Genomic DNA, 21,596 nt, shown 5'->3' with positions numbered 1-21,596 from the left:
TGATTTTGCAGTATGTCTATGAGCGGATGGCTGGAGCATTCGGTCACAAGCTGTGGCATGTGCGTGAAGGGGTCCTGGTCTGCCTTCAAAACACAATTAACAGGTAGGTCAGGCTTTCCTGGTAACTTTAGTTCCTACCAGAAGGTGATACGTCCTACGTCATTGTTTCTGGACACTGGATATGCATGTTTGGCTTTTGAGGAAACATAATGACTGTTTCAGATATGGAGCGCGCAGCTTGCAGTTGTCCAAAACTGTCCCAGCAATTTGCAAACTTCTGGATGACCAGAATGGACAGGTATGTTTGTAAAGTGTGTGCAGCAGTTGAGTTACAAGATAAGGAGTTCTTTGGTATTAAGTACATGGAGATATTGGAGGAACAATCAGCTATAAAAGTCCATTAGAAATTTCAAAACGTCTATGTGCATATATTAACATTTGTTTGGCTGGTAAGAGTCTTAAGGAAATACTTCAAATACCAAAGCCCATTAAACATGTTTTCCTGATCTTTGTTTCTCTTGCTTTAAGGTAATAAGAAATTCAGCACCATGAAAACAAACCTGTGGTTCTCTAATCATGTCCTTGTTGTCTAAAAGCAGCTTGACTTCAGTAGTTTGTGGTCTGAAATCATGCATGGTGATTGAACAAGCAGTCTTTCTCAGCTGGTGTTTTATAAGAGACTTGGATTCAATTTTCTAACTTCACACATACCACACAACAGTAGTACTTGGCTACACACAATGTAATACAGAGAAGGCTCCTGGGTCATTTTACTTTAACAAACAACACAAACACTCAAAAAGCCTGAACAGTGATCCACATTGCTGAAAAAACGCCTGAGAAATAAACAAACAGTTATATGATTATGACAGGTTCAGAAAGCAGGTTTTCTGACCATTTCCTGATCACAAAAAGAAGCAAAATCCCTCTGCTTGACACTAATGACTTTATAGCATATATGGCTACATTACTGTAGAAACTGTTAGCATACCAAGGAAAAAATAAAACACTTTTAGCGAATGACTGATAAAAATGGCTCAAGATTGCTGTGTTTACAGGAAAGATTTTCATCTTTCTAATCATACTAATGTAATGTAACACAATCATCTGTATTCACTGGAGGGAGGTTGGGAGGAAAGCCGCCTGTTGCTAAAGTAAGGGGAGATAAGAGATACCCCTGCTCAACTCCCTAAATCATAAAGCATTGGCTGTGCAATGCAGACTGTTGATTTAAAAAAAAATGTACTCAATCCATTGTAATCTGTCTGTTTAGTTTATATTTCTAGTTGTGCAATAAGTGTGAGGTTTGGGAAAGAAAAAAGATGTGTGTTTAATACTGTTACCTAGTATTTTAATGAAAATATAAGTAGACTTTAAAGCTATGAAACAGGATAGACAATTTTGATGTAAGGCGAAGATTTATAGAAAAGAGAGCAATTGAAATTGGTTGGCATAATTTCTTACCAAGGGTACTAAGGTACCATATCTGCATTATCCTTCAAAATATGAAAGATCTTTGTAGTAATCTTTTTACCTTCTTCAGGTGCGAGATGCAGCAGTCAACACCCTGACAGAAATTTATCGCCACGTTGGGGAGAAAGTGAGAGTTGATCTTAGCCGCAAAGGCATTCCACAGCAAAGGTAATTGTCTGTGTTAAATTCAACTGCATATTTATAAATTCATATTATTATTAGTATCTCTTCTGTTAAATCTAAAGTGATCGCCCTTTACTGTCGGAATGCAGCGAGTCCTTGCATTGTTCTTAATTCTACATCTTTGTGACTATTTTGTGATCTTGTTCAGCGCAATGAGTCTGCCTTTGGCTGAAATATTGAGCTATATAAATTCTCACTTATTATTAACCAAGTATTAAACAGTCATTGGATTATTATTTTTGGATTTCTATGCAGTGCATTTGTTCTTTTCCTTTTTTTAATATACAGGTTGGCTCAGATATTTGCCAGGTTTGATGAGGTGAAGGCATCTGGAAACATGTTGCCTACCGCTGATATGGGTGAGTTGTGCATTTTTGTTTGTTAAATAGACCTTTCCTGTCCTTTGCATACATCTGACATATTTTTTTCCAGGGTTCTTTCCAAAAAGATTTGGTGTTTGTGTATTTTAACAGTTGCTGGAATACTTGTGAAATACAAGAACTGGAAAGTTTATTTCTGTAGGATATTTTTGGTCACTGGTTGATTTGACCATATGATGTGACCCCCACACAAGTCGATTTGAATATTGTGCATGGTCATTTCAACCACAGCTTAGAGTTGATTTGACATAGAGTCAGTTTGACCACTGATTATAAATTAAAGAGCTAATTACTATGCAGCTGATTTATCTGCAGATGTGCACATGCTCATATGATGAGAGAGATAGGATCATGCAGATCTGAGGTGTTGATATCACCACACAATAATCTTTTAAAGTTAGGTTTAAATGAGAGAGAGAGAGGTGTGTACACCATCCTATTGTCAGACTGTGCTTCTAGCTACTTTCTGGTCTAAAGAAGGGCACATGTTGAAATATAAATACAGAACAAACACTTAGTATTCACCTGAAAAGGCAATTCAGTGAAAAAAAATTAAACTGTTAGCAAAATGTTTTGAATGGGAACTGAATTGTATTCTTACATATCCACATGCACAAATACAAATGATAAAAGTCACAGAGCTGGCAAATCATGGATGTTTGAGGTCTCCTGTGAAAGGAGTAGTTATAAATGTTTTGTGCCTTTATGAGACAGATTTTTACACGGTGAGAGGATACGGAGGGAAATTCTTTGCTTTACATCTAGATTTGCTATTTTTTGCTTTTTTTAGGGAAAATTTACTTAAAATGAAGCCTGGACTTTTTTGGTTTTTTTGTTTATACCAGTTTCATTTCTGTTAAGGGTTTTATACACTTAAAGTGTATGATCTGTGAAAATTAAGTGGAAAACATTTCTGATGTTTACCATTGTTTTTTTGACAGATCCCATTTCTGGTATGTACAAAAGGTTAAACTTCTAGCTGCAGTGTTTATAAACTGCTGGAGTGCTTTTGCTTTGACTCTTTTGCCTACTCAGTGCATCTTGGATATTTTAATCTGTTAATAGCAGTGACTGGTTGAGCAAGCAACATTGCTTTATGATCTGATTTGCATATTTCTTAGGGCTTTGTGAAATGTCGCTGACTTTTTTTTGTCTGTGGTCTCAGTGTGGGACAATGTATATTATGTGCCCACAGGTATGCTTTAGCTCTGGAGGGGTAGCTCTTCAGGTATTGTTGAAAATAATTGCTGAATGTGCATAGTGACTTTCCTCCCAAACCCTGTGTGTTGTGCTCTTGTTATAATTGTACAGTATGTAGCACATTTTCCAAGAAGCATATGCAAGTGTGAGTTTGATTTAAAAAAAATTTTTTTTTTTGATTTACAAAGTGTACATACCCTTGTAATGCAACACTAAACACTTACACCCATTTTATGCATTCTTCTTGATTTCTTTGGCAGCATTCATTGCCACAGTCTAGAAGATAGGTCAGACACTATACAGTGTTTGTTTTGAGAGCTCAGGGAAATACAGAGATGAGTTAAGCTAACAGGTAGCAGGAGATGCTTTCCAGTGGTTGGCCTTTGATTGAGGTGTGAATGTATAGAGCAAAGGTAGAACTTCTGGGCCTTTTTGACAACTTGTGCATGAGACATACAGAAAAATAAAGATGCAGTTTTCAGTTTGATCTCTAGTGCACCATAAAGACACAGTCATAAAGATACAATTTTCACACTAGGAATAAAAAACTGAAATTTTCTTCTTCCAATAAACATAGGTGTTCAGACTATGGGGCCTTATAAGTGAATTATTCTTACAATTTTTAAACATTTACATTTGCCATAATTTCTTTTCGAAACATATTAAAAATTCAGAATGTTTTAGACCTAAATTGCTTGCTTTCTGTGTCTGCTTCCTGTGCATGGCATATATACTTTATCTCTTAAGTTGACTTTTTTTGTGTGTCTTCTCTTGATTATACACCCCTACTCTTATTTTATCTATTGACATGCTTACACAGCCGCTTCTTCCCGCCACTACACACACACACTGAGACAGTGAAGATGACATAAAATTTTGCCTCTAAATCATTTGAATCTATGCATACAACATATAAAATGTGCAGTCTCCAACGGTCAACACTACTGATATTGGTGTTTCACAGCAATTGCATTTTGCTAACTTGGATGACTGGGTATCATGAAACTTGCCAAAACCTTTAGATGATAACTGCTTGTTGTAGGATCGAAAGAGATGATAACAGTGGCTGCACAATGAGTCTGCAGTAACACAACAGCCATGTTAACTTTTTTCTGATGAATTTTCCTTGCAGATTTTTTTTACTTGCCAAAAAAAAAGTAAATGAATGTATGTGTGGACGTAAATGTGAAAGTGACTTGCAGTTTGTTGCTTGAGTACATTTTATATGCCCTCATGGAGTGCAGGTTTGCAAAATTAGTATTATGACCTATCAGGATTACTTCACATGAAAGATTACCTCATATTTTTGTCAGTGGTTGATAAGAAGTTTGTGTCACATTTAACACACATGACACTATTGTAATAAATCTGAACAGTCTCAGCATATGACAGGAGTAGTAAAACATAATTCTTTCATGAGAAAAATTGATATCCACTTACTTTCAGTGCTTTGTGCATGAAGTACTCGTGGTGACTGGCTTGCTGGCTGAGCTTTTTCGAACTAAATGCATTATGTAATGTCACAGAGATTGTGTATGCATGCCTCCATGTGCAAGCAAGTGCCTTGATCATAATTTTCCTGTTTGGTGAAGTTTTTTTTTCACCAACAAACCAATACTTGATATAGATTACTAGAAAATTACTTTGAAAGCGTGTTGTATATTAGATTATAAAAAATGTTTTTTTTTTGTGCGGATTTTTAACTCCCACCTGTTTTTTCGGTTCTGTGGCGCAACGGCACCTATGGAGGTTGGTTGTCCCGGGTTCGACACTTGTCTCGGGCACGGTGTTCTCTGCATGTGACATCTGTTTGTAGGGCTTGCCGTGATATAGCCTTAATTGCTGGCTAGGCCTAAAATACCAATTCTACCAACCCCTTCCCCACCGGTTTGGTTGTGGGTCACCCATTGAGTGCGTTGGAACCCGCTGTTACCCTAGTAACCACACGAAGGGGTTAAAAGGCAAAAAGATGTGTTGTCCCTAAACTACTCTACTACCCCACATCTTCCCCCAGCCCATTGTTGTGGCAGGGTTTTTATTCATCTGCCAGTGGTAGTAATTTGTCGCAAGGCAAGAGAATGAGACTCAGGTAACATTCAGTAGAATCGCCAGCTTTCCGAGGAGCAGGTTTGCATACTGATTCGTTCGCACGCACGCACGCACTCACACGCACAAACCCCTTGCTTGTCACACATTCATCACGCAGGTATGGCGACATGGATAAACGAACGTGTCAGGAAATGCAAGACAGATGAGGGACGGGGTGGAAGATGGCTTTAGCTTTGAGGAGCTCCTCACCATCTCCATCCCCTCGCCTTCTCTTCCTATCCGTGGGGGGATAATCTAGGGTGGTGTTGACGTTCCCGAAGCAAAGCGTGACGAGGTGTGCAGAGTTACGTCTGGTTTGATTGTCGCTATCCTCCCGTTCATCTTCTTCTTCGGTGGTTATTACCCCTCAACACACACACGTCCGCCCCTGTTGAACCCAGCGTCCTTTTTGTCCTTCAGAAGTAGGGTCTTAGGACGGTGTCATTTTGAAATATTTTATTTCGATGAGGCTGCAGCCTTTTTCTTTTCTTTTTTTTTTTTTTTTTGTTTAATGTGACAGCAGACGTTGTGATAGCTTTCAGAAAAAGATTTCTTTGTATCAAGAAAACTGTGATCGGTGTTGCGGCTACAAATGTTGATGTTTCTAACGTGGTGTTGTAGGGAGGACAGGAGCCTGGCTGGAGTACACCATGGACTTGCCGGCGGAGCAGGGAAAGGTCTTACATATAAGTTGGAAAAGTCAACGAGCACTGTCAACAAGCTTTCGCTTTCTTTCGCGCGATTTTCTGACTGAAGAAGAGACTGTCTTGAATTAACCTTGTTTTTATTGTTTTCCATCCGGAAGCAGCGAATCCGACCTCAGCGTTCAAAGTTCTGGACCGACCGTTTAGCGTGGGGTACTTCGGTAGAAGCAGCAGAGAAACGGAAGAAAGGAAGCTTGGGTGGAAGGTTAGAGAGGTTATCAGAAAGCGTATGTGCCGGACGTGCGCTCGCACACATTATCGTCGATGTATTTGCTTGTCCTTTTTTTTTTTCTTTCCTCTCTTTTACTCCGTTTCACGTACACTTTGCCGCATGCGTCGTCGCGCCACAGGAATTTCGCAGCGAGGAACTGGGGGTGGACAAGCTGACTCCTCCTCCCGACTAGCGGCTATAGTGGGCAGTTGACCACTCGTTACTCCCTCTAAACGCAATTCCCTAACCCACTGTATCCAGCCGTGGAATGCGAGTTTTGTGTGAAGGGTCTTTAACGAGTTCCCGACAGACGCCATGAGAACGATGAATAAGGGACTATTTTCTCCACAGACGAGCTGTTTGAGGAAAAGCTTATATAGAGATCCGTCCCAGCACGGGAACTGGCGCTTGGCACTAATTCGCAGGTGCGATGTCCGCGCTGGGTGCAGGCAAAGACCCTCGCACACTTGAAGTGGTGTGAAAACCGCATTTTCTGGCTGGGGACATGCTGCGGTCCTTGCAGTGAGTTGCGTCTGTTACGGAAGAGGTAGTTGCGAACATAAATCACCAGTGATGACGTACAGGTGTTCATGCATATGCATGATGAGGTTTGTGGTGGGCGACTCCAAAGTTGACCGCCAGTCTGCCATGACGGTTGTTACTTTCGGTTGTGGTTGAAATAGTTACCCAACTTCTATTACCACACTGGGTTAGTATGGAAAGCATCATCTGTGGTGATGTTTACTTCTATTTTTACCGAAATTTTACGTGCAAAGTGGGCCGACCAGTTCTTTGTTCTAAGACCTGCATTACAGGTACCAGGTGCGATTCAGGCGATCCTACTCTTGAGCCGGTCTCTCGTTGTCTTAATGCCAATTTACTGCTGTTGTCGGGAGCGACAGGATTACAGGATCCATGCTCGCTCTCCCACGGGCCCATAACGTATGCTTATTTAACGTTCAAGTTCCCGAAGGTGCTCGACAGAAGTAGCAGACACTAACCGGGGAGTCAAAGGGTCAATCTTTCTCCAGGCCTGAGGAGGAAGATAGCGAACGGCAAAATTCCAGTGGTGAGTGTAGAAGCGCCTCTGTAATGGTAAGTGGCGGCGACCGCAGGCTTGTGTCTGTTGGGAAACGTTTGCGTTCCTGTGCTGTGACGGGGTCTTTGGGGAGTGACTGCAACGAGCGAAGACGGTAGAAGGGCGAAAAAAAAAAAGGGACACGGTGCACACATTTTTTTAAACATTGAAGAATTAACTCTTTCTCTCTCTCTCCCTCCCCCCCCCCTTCACTGTCGGCGGATCGGCCAACGTGGGATGACAGTTTCTGACGCTGAAAGTGTGACTACATCTCCTACGAGCAGAATGTCGACTTGTCACCTCCATAGCCTCGCCCTGAGGGTTTGTTCGGGGTGAGAAAATGTCCGCCTGACAAGGGATTTGAACAAGGTCGTCGTTACTTTTCATGACTGCGTCCAAGTTGTTCGTTCCTTTTCTTTTGGGGACTAGCCCTCCCACTCCATCTCATAAAAATAGAATCACTTAAAAAACAACAAATTTCGTGCCTCTTAAACATTCGCTAGTTTTATTTCTTCTTTCCCGTCTTGGATGAACACGTTCACAGCGGGAAAAAAAACTTACCCTGTTGAATAATTTTCTTTGAAGTAGGAGGTCATTACTTCGTATGAAATATTATGTGCGCGTATGATAATTTCATCTTTCACACCAAGGATGAATAAATGTCGACACTTGGCAAGGAGGCGTAGAGAGGGGTGGGTGGGGTGCCAGGCTGCAGTCGCTGGGTCTTCGGATGGGAAAACATTTGTTGTCCTACATCTGGCACCAGAGGACCAACAGCAGCTTGGTCTCCCGTGTCTCATCTCGCCGGTCTCGCGCTGTCGCCGCTGTCACAGTTACAATTTAAGTCTGGAGCACAGACGGGTAAAGCTCCTCACGTCAAGACTGGGATGGCAGCAGACACGATTTCAGCTGAGGCACACAGCTAGAGCTATTGTCTGGATTTTAGTTTGTGGCTGTCGAGTGACTTTTGTAGATTGTTTCTTAAGGTTACTCGAGCATGGCATTCTGATATGGGGGAGGTGGATGGGTCCGGGTCAGCGAGCTGCGACTGTTCCGGACTTGTAGGTGGCTTGGAAGAAACGCGACGGTGTTGGGAGGCGTGGTGGTGGCATTGTAGATTGTCCCAGGCCACTAAACACTGACTGTCAGGGCAGGCAGGCAGTCTTGGTGACGCCATGTCACTTAGGATTTAGTAAGGCAAGACCCACGAGCCTGTGCGCGCGCTCATCTTTATACCTTCAGCTGTGCGTGCTGCAGCGGTCACAGCGAGGATTACAAAAGACGCGAGTATTTACAATCTCAAGGCATTTACAGCCACCCGGTATTCGAGTCAGCCAGATCATCCTCCATTCAGTCTTTGAGCGTGAACGCGTGGACACACCCACGACATGGACGCGACTACGACTTTGCTGACGCTGCAGCGCCTGCGTCCATTTATGCTGCAGTGCGCATGTCGGCCAGTGCGGGAAAAGGGAGGTAGATGATTGTATATATAGGGGAGTAGAGGAAGAAAGGAGGAAGTGTCACGGATGTACATTGTCATACTCAGAAGAGATCGTTGGCTCGATTACCGTTAAACAGCCTGGGATGGAGTTATAAGGCATGGGTACATTGATGACACTTTAAAGACGAGGTTAAAATAATCAGAATTTTTTTTTTAAAGTCCAAGATGTTCGTCAAACCGGTCTGCGGAAGAGTTGTTTGGCGGTTCTCAGAGTTCTAAAGTATATTTCATCACAAGTTCGTCTTTTCTCCTTTTTTCCCTTGTCAAAAAAAGAAGAAAAAAATGACCTTGATTCATTAAAAAAATTTCCTTGAACTTTATCCTGTTCTGGTCTGATTCAGTTGGACCCTATTGGTTCGTTTGGGGGAATTGGAAATAATATTCTTATTTTTATGTGTTCGCTAGCGGCCTTTATACGTGGGCGTAGCCGATGTTTTCCAGAACATGAATGCATTTTTAATGTAAAAAAAAAAGCTTGTACAACGTGCTGCAACAGACAGAGCAAGTCTGAGTGCGTGGAGATTTACCAGCTGTCTCGTGCCCCAGGAACCATTGTTGTGGCGATGTCCGTTATGGTTGGGTGTGTAGGTGTCAGGTAGGTGTATCATGCCCCCAGAGATCACTGTTCTGTAGGTATTTGTTGTTGTTGGCCGTGTAGGTGGGGAGAGGATGGCCCGCCAGCCACTGTTCTTAGACCTTGAAGTTCGTCACCTCGCCTGCGTGGAAAGATGTTTCCAGTGGCAGTAGTTATGAACGAGTTTTGCCTTAGCACTGCTCTGTATCTGCGAATCCTCTGATTTCATAGCTGCGGACAACAAGAATGCCGGAGACCTCAGAGATCATCAGCAGACCTGGGATTTGCGCATGTTTCCAGTCACCGGTCCCAGCGACACTTGCGACACAGAGCTAAGCATTCTTCGTGATCAGAGCCCCAGGTGGCTACTTGCACTCCAGCGAATATGTGTATCTGCTCGTGTCCATTTGAGAAAAGCATGTGACATCTGTTTACAGGGCTGGCTGCCTTGCCTTAGTTGTTGGCTCGGTGTAAAACACCCGTTCCCTCCGTGAAACACAATCTGAGTCTCGGAAGACAGGCCGGCAAACTTTGTTAGTAACTTCAGCAGTCGTTACTGGAGCTATACGCTCGTGCGCTCGGGTCCCTTGGCTGCGTGGCCCGCGTTAGTAACTTACCTATCGACGCCAGTCCAGGTAGGCGGCTTGAAGAGAGGTCTGCTTGGAATAGTGCTGAGTAGGTAACAGCAGGCTTGTTTGCTTTGACTGTCGACCCTTGTTCAGCAGTGTGGCTTGCTGCACACTTGCGCCAACGCTCTCACCATTATAGAGATGGGGACACTTTCACTCACTCGCTTTTTTTTTGTGTTTCATTCATCATCGCTATATCTTTCACACACTTTCTCAAAGATGAATGGTGGAAGATGTGTCAAGTAGTGTGTGTTTGTAGAGGGATGGGGCAGAACAAGGTGGAGTGTGAGGAGTGATGGCGGTGGGGTGAAGTGGTTACCTGAGACGCGATCTCCCCTCATTAAGAGGAAACGCGTTGGGACAGGGTTGTCCCCCTGGGGTCCGGGGGCGCCGCTGATTAACATCGCCTCGTGCCGTCCTTTTACCTTTGCCGCGCGCGCTTCACGACCTCTGCGTCCCGACCGTGTCGCTACGTGCGTGCGTGTGTGTGAGACGCTCACCTTGCCGCTTCCGCTCCCTCCACCCCACCTCACCTGGACACCCTGTCGGTACGCCGGTAGTCTTCTACGCCGTCACTTCTACCGTCGCCAGGCTGGTAAAGTAAGATGTGTTGATCAACATTAGCAACCTGATGCGAACTAACAGGTGTTGGTGTTGTTTTTCTTTGCCCTGTGAGTTTGTGCGCGGCTGTTCCCGCCCCTTTTTTTCTGGCGCATGCCTGCGTGACATCATCAGCCCACTGCTGCGCGGTGCGACGTCTCGTTCGCTAGACTGGGCCCTTGACAGCCCCCCTCGGTGGCTAGAAACACTCAAGTGCAGGAGACGTGTGCATGCTATCGCACGCAACATGTTGTCTCTCAGTGTGTACGTGTGTCTTGGGGAACGCAGACAACAATCTGGAACCCTGGGGTTGGAGTGAGAACTGACCACGAGTTGACCTGCTCCCTACATACCCGACAGTCAACAGATGAGCGAGCGTGCGCCGTACATTGGCGGTGACCGCGTTTCGTCCGAGTTCCTCGACTGCAGGGGGGAAGTGGGTGGGTGGGGGAGTTACAAAGAGAGGGAGCAGTCTTGGAGAAGTTCGGGATACATGGTGTTCCATGAGACACGCCAAGGAAATACGTGAAAACGTTGTGGATTATTCCTGTTGGTCGGAGGGGAGGGTTGTGCTAGAGCTAATCGTCTGTCAGAAATCTCTGGCACCAGTGTACTTGGAATTACACGACGACCTTCAGGTCACAGGTCGCCAAGAAGTCGCTTTTTTCTTAATCTGTTGGAACGTGTTCATGGGTGGACATTCTGGTGTGACATTTATGATTATGCATATTCCTTCGTGATGCGCCATGGGTTGTATTTATTTCTTACGGCGTTCTTCCCCCAGGAGAACCGTGGATTTAGATAAAAGGTTCGTGTTCCTCGCACTATGTGCATAGATATAAAGTCCCCGTCAGAAAGTCGATCGTGTGTGAACAGAGACAACAAGAACAACAATGCTAATGAAAAAGCTATGATCATTCGTTACCTGCAAGATCTCGGTTCACATCGACACACAGCTTGTTCTCTGTCGACGGGATAGGAACTCGTCTAGCATCGACAGAATAGGAACCAGTCCACCATCGACAGGACAGGAACTCGTCGCACATCGACAGAACAGCCCAGAGGACCCTGGCAATTAGCGAGGCTTTGGACGAGGTTAGTTAGAGAGAGCACACAGTATTAATGGGATGGTCGTAGCATGATGCCTCCCAGAAGTGGAGGATCCGCACGTTTGGGGATCTGTACATACGACTATACCTCGCCGCCGCCTCCAGGATGGAAGATGACGACGTCTTCGAGGACCTGCCGACAAAGGAGCTGTGGTCTTCGCCGCTGATGGATCATAAATCGCCATTCGACGACTATAAGGATCTGTACGCAGACATTCCGACCACTCCAACATCGCGAGTGTTTCAGTTCCCCGATCTTAAAAGATGTAAGTAACATTAATCATCATTTGTTGCATGCCTGTGAAAAGGTTGATACTATCTGAATCTGTTGATTTCACGGATAGTCAGTATTGGGTCACTTTTCGACACCAACAGAAGCAACCAGTGTCGTTGCAGTCTGATTTTAGAGTAGATTATCTCAAGTAGATTAGAGAGGGCTGTTGGGAATAATATTGCTTGAGCTGTGAGCGACGTTTTAGTTCAAGCCCCGAATGTTCTTTAATTTTTACTGGCTGGTGCTTATTCAACACGCTCAGATGGCCATGTGCGTAAAGTAATCTTACGATCGCTTGCTCACCTTGCACTTCAAGTTGCAGTCCTATCTGTCGCTTTGGGCGATAGTTGTGTCACGTACACCAACTGATTAAGCAGTCTGGAGTGCTAAGCACGTCTGTATTTCCAATAAATTATTATCTCGAGCGCAGCGGAGAACGCTGGCAGGACGGAGCGGCAACGAGTTGCTACCTGGTATTTTGACTTCAAAATGGTAGTAAAATGGTCTTGGGGCGAAATGTCCGGCCCCCCACAGGATCATGCAAAGCCGTTTTTGTGCTTCTATTGAAGACTATTACTTTCTTCCTCGGCGTGAGCAGCTGGGATGTAGGGCTTTTACCTCAGGGTCATGTCATATTATTGACGGGAAAAGGGTGGCAAGAGTACTGTGCGTCTGCACCCGAAATTCTCGAGAGGGATCTTGTCTCTGGCCGTCACTAACCTTTGAAACCACTCAAGATGCGGGCAGTTCGAGAGCCTTGACTGTGTCTCGGGCCAAACCTGAGTGGCCTCAATGAATTGTTATGGGTGACCGGTGATGCGTCACCTGACTTGGGGGGGGGGGTTGGAAGTAGGGTACACCCGTGTCGTAGAATCAGTGGTGTGTACTTGGTGACGGGGGTGTTGCCGGACAAAAAGTATGCTCAATAGGAGGACATTTATTTGAAAAGAAAGTGGGAAATGAAGGGTTGGGGGAGGAACTAATTTACAATTTTATAATTCGGGTCACATCGACAATCTCATCAAAACTTACGTACTGCCTTGTTCTCACTCACTTTTACCAGCCCATTGCTCTACATGGTCTGCAGATCCTCATGCGTGAAGGTTTTGTAGTGAGATGTAGTCACATGTGCTGTAGGAACTTTTGCTTCACAAACTTCGTGAAATAATGCGTCGTTGAAACACAGTGGCTAGATTCCAACTTGATGCGTCATCCGATCACTACAAAATAGTTTCACGCCAAGGCCGGGTGCACATAAATGTTGACTTCTATTATTGTTAAAATATAAAAAAAAGTCATTTGGCATTTTCCTTAATCTTGTCTGGCGGGTGTTGAAAGTTACTTCGTTGGGCCAAACGCTATTCCAGTTGCCGTTTTATTGAACTAACATTGTCAAAAGAATGCAAACAGAGCGCAACACAACAAAACACGGAACAGGCCTGAGACAGGGAGTAAAGAACACATAATGTGGAAAACAAGACTTTAAAAACTGTCAGTGCGTCCGAACTTCACGGGAGATTGTCAAAAAAAAAAAAAAAGTCTTGGCGCCAGAGTTTATTGCACTTATTACTTACTTGCCAGAGAAGGACTTGTCGATTGTAGCAGCAGAGCTTTGTGGGGCGTACTCAGGGGGTATTTGTGTCTCCCTAGTGAGGGTGGCGATTGGTTTCGGAGCTGGAGGTGTAGAGTTTGTAGGTAAACGTGCCAATGATTTGGGCCTAGTTGGCTTCTATCCCACCCCTTCCCTTCCACTGTTGTAGAGACCACGCGTACCTCAACCTCCCCGTTCCCTTCACTTTCATCGCTAGTCGATAACCGTTTGACCCCGATCTAGTGGCCGCGTGTCCAGGAGCGAGCGGGTTGACGCGGGGTCACCGAACGGGTTGACGTGGGGGCAGCCCTGGCTAGCGCTACTTGTAGGTAGTCTTTCTTGTTCCCTCCCATCCCACACTCTCCATCACCACCTCCCCACCCAGTCGTGTCTTGCGTCTCCACACACACGGAAAAAAAAAAAAAAAACAAACACCGCAGGCTAATGTTGGCAATGAGCTCAGACGAGCAGGCGTCGAGAGCAGAGTCGGAAATCCCGCTATAATTGAATTTTCCATGGTTCAAATCTTTGTTCTTAGGGTGCCTCCCTCCCCTGTCTTTTTGTAGTCTTCTTGCATCGCTTATGTCGTCGTCCCCGCCTCACCTCGAGCAGCAAGCTCCAGTGTCACGTGTGTCGCCTTCCCAACTCTCCTCCCCATTGTTACTATAAATTTAATGTGGAAAGTTTTGCCTTGGCATGCCGTGTAAGTGGACGTTGGGTGGATGGTGGGTGTCAGCAGGCAAGAGAGGACAAGCGTATTTACTGCTTTCCTGACAGCTTGGCCTTTGCTCATCTGTAGTGTCTACAGTGAGATTGGTGTCTCCTGTCATTAGAGTGGAGTGTTTACATTGCCGCTTAATTGCTGTTTCCTGGGCCGCACTGCTTGTCGTGAAAATGCACTTTTTTTTTTAGCGGGCGTACACAGATCTGCACACAGGGCGCCAGTACCGCCCAAGGATTAATTAGTATGAATTCCACGGTCGTGGTGAAGGCAGCACAGCTGTTAATTCTTTTTAATTCGTTATAGTTTTTTGATTGCTTATCCATCATTTATTGGTCTGACATGCATGGATGTCAGAGACTCGCAGCGATCAGTCATGGCCACTGTACGTCCTGACAGGAAGCTTTCTGGAAGTCGGCAACTTGTAATGAGGTCATGTGACTTTCATGTTTGGTGTCTTTCAGGTGTGGTGGCGGTTTGAGATGTACAGGTAGCGGTATTCACATGCGGGTGACAGTTGCTTCCATTCCCTAGTTGTTTGACAGTCGCGTAGTGTAGTTAGTGGCTACAAGGTTGGGATTTTTGTTGGCGTTCCACCTCCTACAGATTGCCATGTTTGCTTCCGGTTGATAAATAGTTAAGGCCTGCTTTGACAGATGTCCCGCTAAAGTAATAACATTAATATGGGGAAGAAATCCAAACATCTGTCTTACAATAATAATTAAAAAACCCCTGGGGGACACGAAGACTAACACGACTCGTTCCTGGCAGGGAAAGCAGATCGTAAAATTAAAATTGGTCTTTGACACAAAATACTGACGTTTATGAAGATGGCCAGAAAGAGATTGATCATCCTGGACCTGTAGATATGAAGCGAGTTTACGTATTTGCCCTGGAGCAACATGGGGAACTCAGGGACAAGCATCTTGTTTTCAAAGTTATAAATCGGTGTCCAGACACCGCAGATGTTGTTTTGCATTTGGATCCGTACTAAAAAAACAGTGGCGAAGATGCCCATGATTAAAGAAACGTGAAGTAGTATTCACTGTCTTGATATAGCACTGTTATTTCAAAAATTAGACGTTTTTCTCCAAAGAAACGACTTATCTCGCTTCATATTTACGACCCCTGATAGCGAGAGGATGCCCTGCCTGCCCGGCAGCCAGATGCCGTGTGATGAATTGATTCAGACATAGAAACATCGTGAAACTGATACAGCCACAGTTCTTCAGCATCTTACTGCGTCCCAGCCCTCGCTTCCTTGTCCCTGTTTCATTTAAAAGTTGTGTAACAGGAAATGTTTTGACTTTTTAGCTCAGGACAACATACCAGATGGTCAGCATCTTCTAGCCTTGCTTTTTTTTTTTCGGCATGTGGTATCTAGGTGTAGGGCCGGTTGCTTTGTCATGATCTGTCCCTTGATGGCTGGCCTGTAGAACTCCAGTGCTCCACCTTTGCATGGGCAAGCGGTAGAAGTGCTGCGGGGGATTGCCGTCAAGGCCGGTGATGGTTGTGCGTATGTGATGGTATTGGGGGAAGGGGCCAGAAAAGCTGCTCAAGCATGTCGGCCACACGATATTTCCTTCTGGTAGAAACAGATATCGTAGGGACGGCCTCATTCTCTTCGGATACTTTCTTGGCCACTCATTCTTTCTTCGTCATGCATTGTGCACATCTCCCCACTTAAAAACCTCATTTTTCACTTTTTGTATTAATGGGATAAAACATAGAGGTGCTACGAGAAACGCTGACATAGGCTATATACCTCTTTTGCATACCTACATATCTGCTTACAAGTGTACGCAGCTTGGCTAAGTACTTGTCAGTAGAGACTCGATCATGTATATTAGCAATAGCAATAAATAGTTCACTTTTTGACTCTCGAGTCAATCATGTGCCTCGTCTTCCGTTACCTCTTGTTCTTCATATCAGAATTGTAAAAACTAAGGGTCGCAAGCCTGGTTGCCTGTTTATTAGGGGTGAAAGGTACATCAGGTGTGGTAGTTGGTAGTTCAGTGCAGTTCAGGAGTTTTTCACCTCGTATTTTCGAACAAGGACCAAAACTTGTCACCGATTCAAAATTATTTTCGTCTGAAGGGTACTCACCCTTAGCGAGGCTTTGGCAAAATCTTGAACTATTTACAGCATGCATCGTGTGTACAGTTCCCGCCACCTGTTGCATCTATTCTTTTGTTATAATTGCAGTTGTTGCCACCTGCCTGGCAAGTGTTCCTAAACAGGTTTAGCGACGTAGGCATAGCAGTATTAAGGGTGGTATGAAACACGAGTGACAGGAGGGTAGACAGAGATGAAACAGATACGGAGAGGCGAGAAATCGGATGATGGCAACTACCTGTATAGCCATGCGGCGAGAAGACGGCTTCAGTTAGAAGTGGATTGACCGTGTAGCTTTTTACGCACTGGCGCACACAAAGACAAAAGAAATGAGTGGGGCTCGTCATTGATATATGTGATATGTGCTGTCGGGTCTAGAAGAAGCTAGAGGCACCGGTGGGGGAACTGTTGCCTGTGCGACACATGTTCAGGCATCAGCAGGTTGGGATAGGGGAGGGTCAAGGGTCACCGTGAGCTGCGAGACAATTAGGCGCAAAGAAAGGAGAGATACGAGCAGCGAACAGTCTGTGAACACGAGCAGTTGGGCTTGTGTAGAAAAAACGTGCACCAGTAAATGTGGTTCAAACTATGCGAAGTATGTGCATAAGCAGCGTATTTCTTTTCGTCCTGCAGATAACTACAGACCCAGGAAAGAATGAAGCCTGTTGCCCTCCCACCCTAGGTTTTTGGAGGACTGCCGTACACTGACGTCAGGTTTCCAGGCCCCGTAATTCAAAGCTGGGTTAGAAACAATGGGTCAGGTCGGGGCCGTAGCCTGCCTATTGTCGAAGGTTGATTGTGAAGCTCTGTTTTGTTTGTAGGGAGTACAAAAGAAAGACTGTTCGTGATCAGACACCCTACACCTTTGAACGGAGAGGCGGGTACGGAAGGGGGGTGCGGTTCGTGTTTACAAACATTTGGCATTTCATCGCGTGCGGCCGATGATCCGTCCACTCGCGTCTTTCAGGAATGGTATTGTGATACTGAGCTTACATGTTGTCACACGATGTCTTGGCTTGTCGGTAAAGTCATGCCGTAGTTTTCCCTGTTTTTCTAGGGCATTTATTTAAAGAACAAAGATCAGTCAGTGATATATTGTCCGTTTTGTTCGATAATCTTTTGCCCTCTTTCAGTGATATTTATAGTTCCTCGTTTATAGTTTTATAACGGATTCCTTCAAACTGCTCAATTGCCGGCAGGTTCACATTCGAATTGATTGTTTGCTTCCTTGGGTTTAAAATCCCACCACACTGAGGAACGCCTGCTTTCGATATCGTTTGAGGCGAATCATCACGTTGGGACCAGGACCGTTTGCGCACCACATTGTTGCAAACGATCCACTTCTAATCATTAGTCCCTTTAAGGAAAAAAAAAAAAAAGAATCATAGATGCAAATGACTAGTAATTCCAAAAAACCGAACAAGCGCTATCTATTCAAAAATCGTCATAACTTTTCCGACAATCCAACAGTTCAAGCAAAGCATGCGCTTCGATACTCTCATTTATTTATTTGATGGAATTAGGCTCGGTTATTTCTTGCATGCTAAACTGCATGAGATTTCGTATTGGATGCAATTACACAACTGGTATTAGTTGTTTGTGGGATACAGTTTGGGGTAGGGGTACTTCATGGAGTACATTTGAATGCAGGCCTTTTTTCTGGAAAAAAGTTAGCAGGTTGAAAGGATTTAAAAACTATCCAGCAGCTTAGTAACCCGCAGGTGTCAGAGGGCATATGTAGGTGGTTGTACTAGATGTGCGGGTGTCTGAGGACATACGTAGGTTGTACCAGGTGTGCAAGCGAAGCGGGGCGCACAAAACGGGCCTGCCGAGATCGGCATCGCTCTTTACCTCTTTGACCCCCGGTGACACCACGAATCAGCGCCCTCGGGTACCGCTATTAGCAGTGTTCGATAGCAGGCAGTAGCTCGAATTTCACGCTACGTGGCGTCTTTAAAAAAGTTTTGTCTTAGGCGCTGGCAGCATCAGCTTCTTTAGGTGGGCTGCACTGTTGATGTAAAAAATACACTTCGACCCTTGCTTTTCCTCAATGTATCTTTTGGATTACTGGCATGTCAGCCACTGAATTTGTCATTTAAAAAAAAGGCCGCCTGGTTGTTTAGCCGTGTGACTACCGTAGTCGCTCATCTGTCTACAGGAGTTGCCCATCTGTCTACAACAGTAGCCTGTTCACAGTTGTGGCCTCTCTGTAATCTTTAGCCACAGCAGCCGAGGTCTCTTCGTCTTGAGCACCAGGCGGCCGTTATCCGGACTGTCGTGCAGCGCTGGGACGTGGGCTCCTTGGCTGTGTCGGCGAGTGAGAACGATGGCCACTTCAGCTTTCGGCATTAATTAACGGCTGGCCAGCGTCGTCAGATGAGACCTCGCCAGTACCAGGAACACACGGAGGTTCGGCCCCAGTCTCCTCCAGTTTCCTGAAGGGACGGGGATGCTGTCAGGAGTCCTTACCTATCCGGACTCGTCATAGAACGAAGACAGCAGACGTCAAGGACTGACCTGGGGTTCCGCCAGGTTTCTCTAGGGTGTCTGTTTACGTTTATTTCTTCTCAATTTTGAGGGGCCACTGGATGTAGTTTGAAAACGCAGAAATCATTACGGTCAAATAGCGGATTACAATTTTAAATCTCATAATCCCACTCAAACTGCTCGATTGTGACGTGCCTGTAAATGAACCATTCCCACATTTTTTATGAATAGACCTCGAGCTCTAAAGCGGATCTACATTTTCTTTCTCATCACACCAAACACGGCCCCTTCACCCCTCACCATGTGCACCTGAGAGTGGAGGGTGCCACACACTAGACATTGCCTTTACGTGTCCCCACAATGACCCCTTGTTGAAATTCCTCTCAGTTTCGCCCCAAGAATGCGGGCAGACACCAGAAGTACCTATCCCCGGTCAAAGGGTTTTCGCTGTCAGTTGTGCACCCCGTTCTTGTTTATACCTGTATCGGCTGTGTAGTGGAGAAGGCGGGGAGGTTTGGTTACCACACCCCTCGGTTTGGGGGTATGTGGGCGTTCCCCTTTTGTCGCGTGCGACCTCGGAGGGAGGCGACGAAGGTATTCTAGATGTCAGCAGAAAGGTAGTATATGACCGGTATACGTTCTGTGTAGTCTTAATGAGAACTGCAGACAGCTGATAGATGGGAAGAAGAGGGGAAGAGTCCATCGAGTCTAAACTAGCATGATCTGGAGAAAAATAGAGGAAATAATATCAGAAAAATGGCTGGAGAGCGAGCGAATGATATACGTCACACTCACTTACCTGAGGTCTGTCACACACCACTGTGTGCCCTACACACATCACCGTGTATAAGTTTTACACGTCACCGCACGCGTTACATCACCGTGTGCATTACATTCATCACCCTGTGTTACATACGTATTTGTGTGCGCATACGTCATACATCAGAAAGGAGACTGCTGATGTCTTCTTTCTTCGTTTCCGAAAAATCCGTGTTGACCTTTTATAATGACTGGGGGGAAGTATAGACTATTTTTGCCCCGTACAGCTAGTGTCAGAGATGGCGTGGCCGTACGCACCAAAAGTTTTCGTTGTAATGTCGCTGGGAACATGTTGGGGGTGGAAGATGTTTAACGACGATAATCACCTGGAGTCAAGTGCACTTGGAGGAAAGGGAGAAAACTCTTTCTCGAAATTACCTCATCTCCTAACACGGTTATGCGCGCTGTTTTCCCCGAGCTTTTGTGAGAGTCGTTTCCTGTGTGGAGGAAGGGGGGAAAGAACATAAATGATAAAACAGCGGAATAAAAATACTGGAGTAGTTTTCTCTCCTCTCTAGAAATTGTTCTTGAGAAGTTTGGTGCTTTATCTCGAGCGACGCCATATCCTTATTTTATTGGTTCAACCTGTGCCGCGTCTAACTTTGCCTGAATGCACGTGCATGTGCGTGCGTGCATAGGTAAGAGAAAGGAGCTAGAGGAAGGGGAAGTATCAGCCGCCGCGGCAGCAGCAACAGCAGCAGCAGCAGCGGGAACAACAACAAACATACGAGATTTCTTAGGCGTTTTTAAAAATCACCCCTTTTGCCTGGGTACCCCCACCCTGTGGCTGCTTGCTTTGCTCTCCTGTACCCCTGTACGGCACCTGCAGCACGTGAGATCTGCGGGAACTTGACGCGTACAGCGGTGCCGTGTGTCGCGAGGCTGTCGCCGGGCGGATGTGCAGCCAGCGTCGGCTAGCGTCCAGCGAGGAGGCGGAAGAGGGTGGACGGCAGCCGGGTACCTACAGACCCATGCCCTCCTGTACGGGGTGCGCATGCTGGGGCTGCGCAGGACGAGAGGAGCTCGACAGTGAGTCACTTTGAACTAAGCTTGGGGAGTTCTACCTTTCAGCTTTTGAGCGTCCCTTGTGTGTGTGTGTGCGCAAGCGAGAGCGGCTTACATTATGGTATTCTATACATATGACGTTGTGGGTGGGGGTACTGTCAGTACCCGGCTGGCCAGTGGTGCAGTTGTCAAAAAGAAAAGTGGTCTCGTACGATATCCCACCCACCCAACGGTCTAACAGCTCACATTACCCGGTCTTGGGATGCTGCTGGGTTGGTATTCGTGTCTAGCCCATTAGGCTAATCCAACCGAGAAGATCGATAGCTTTTGTGGCTTAGTCGTTAAATAGTTGTTACTTCATGAACGGGAGAGGGGAGGAGGAGACTTTACTCTCATTAGTTTCCTAATGCCCTCGTGGTCTTACAGAGAAGAACATTACTGACTTAAACACAATCGTGTTTGTACATATGTCCGTGCTTTCTTGCCATTTGTTTGTTTGTTTTTTTTTTTTTTTAACTTCCTGGGTGTAACATTTGTTCATACAATGTGAGAGATTACAAGCGCCGCACACACACATTACAACTCAGTTTCTTGTAGTACAACATACGTACAGTCTCCATGTTATATTTGTTCTTGCGTGTATATATATATAGAGAGAGAACGTTATATATATATGTCTGCGAGAGGGAGGTCAGCGGGGTGATGGTTCTGCTAGAGGGGAGAGCAGTGCTTGGCGAAGCCAGCCACAGATGTTACTGGCGGTTACTGGCGGGTTCGCGGGGGGCATTACGTGGAGGGTGTAGTAGTGCCATGCCTTGCGTATGCGTGAGCGAGGCGGCGCCAGGAGAACG

The 21,596-nt window shown here is 45.4% G+C and overlaps 1 protein-coding gene across 24 annotated transcripts in view; it reads left to right on the top strand.

Moving 5' to 3' along the window:
* The window catches only part of LOC112554591 (CLIP-associating protein 1-like), an 85,870-nt gene that overhangs the window by 14,648 nt on the left and 49,626 nt on the right, over nt 1–21,596 (top strand). For 21 of the 24 annotated variants that reach the window (XM_025222545.1, XM_025222601.1, XM_025222593.1 and 18 more), the window contains 5 exons: nt 12–103; nt 223–298; nt 1,544–1,641; nt 1,945–2,015; nt 2,978–2,989. In XM_025222545.1, the coding sequence (XP_025078330.1) occupies nt 12–103; nt 223–298; nt 1,544–1,641; nt 1,945–2,015; nt 2,978–2,989 (349 nt within the window). Of the gene's footprint in view, nt 1–11; nt 104–222; nt 299–1,543; nt 1,642–1,944; nt 2,016–2,977; nt 2,990–11,067; nt 12,000–20,621; nt 20,770–21,596 lie in introns of those variants that run through there. The other 3 variants (XM_025222502.1, XM_025222624.1, XM_025222632.1) reach the window with 3 other exon arrangements.

The sequence above is a fragment of the Pomacea canaliculata genome, linkage group LG2 (genome assembly GCF_003073045.1).
Source record: "Pomacea canaliculata isolate SZHN2017 linkage group LG2, ASM307304v1, whole genome shotgun sequence".
NCBI lineage: Eukaryota > Metazoa > Mollusca > Gastropoda > Architaenioglossa > Ampullariidae > Pomacea > Pomacea canaliculata.
The sequence above is the reverse complement of the archived record's forward strand: the minus strand, read 5'-3'. Positions and strand labels throughout refer to the sequence as shown.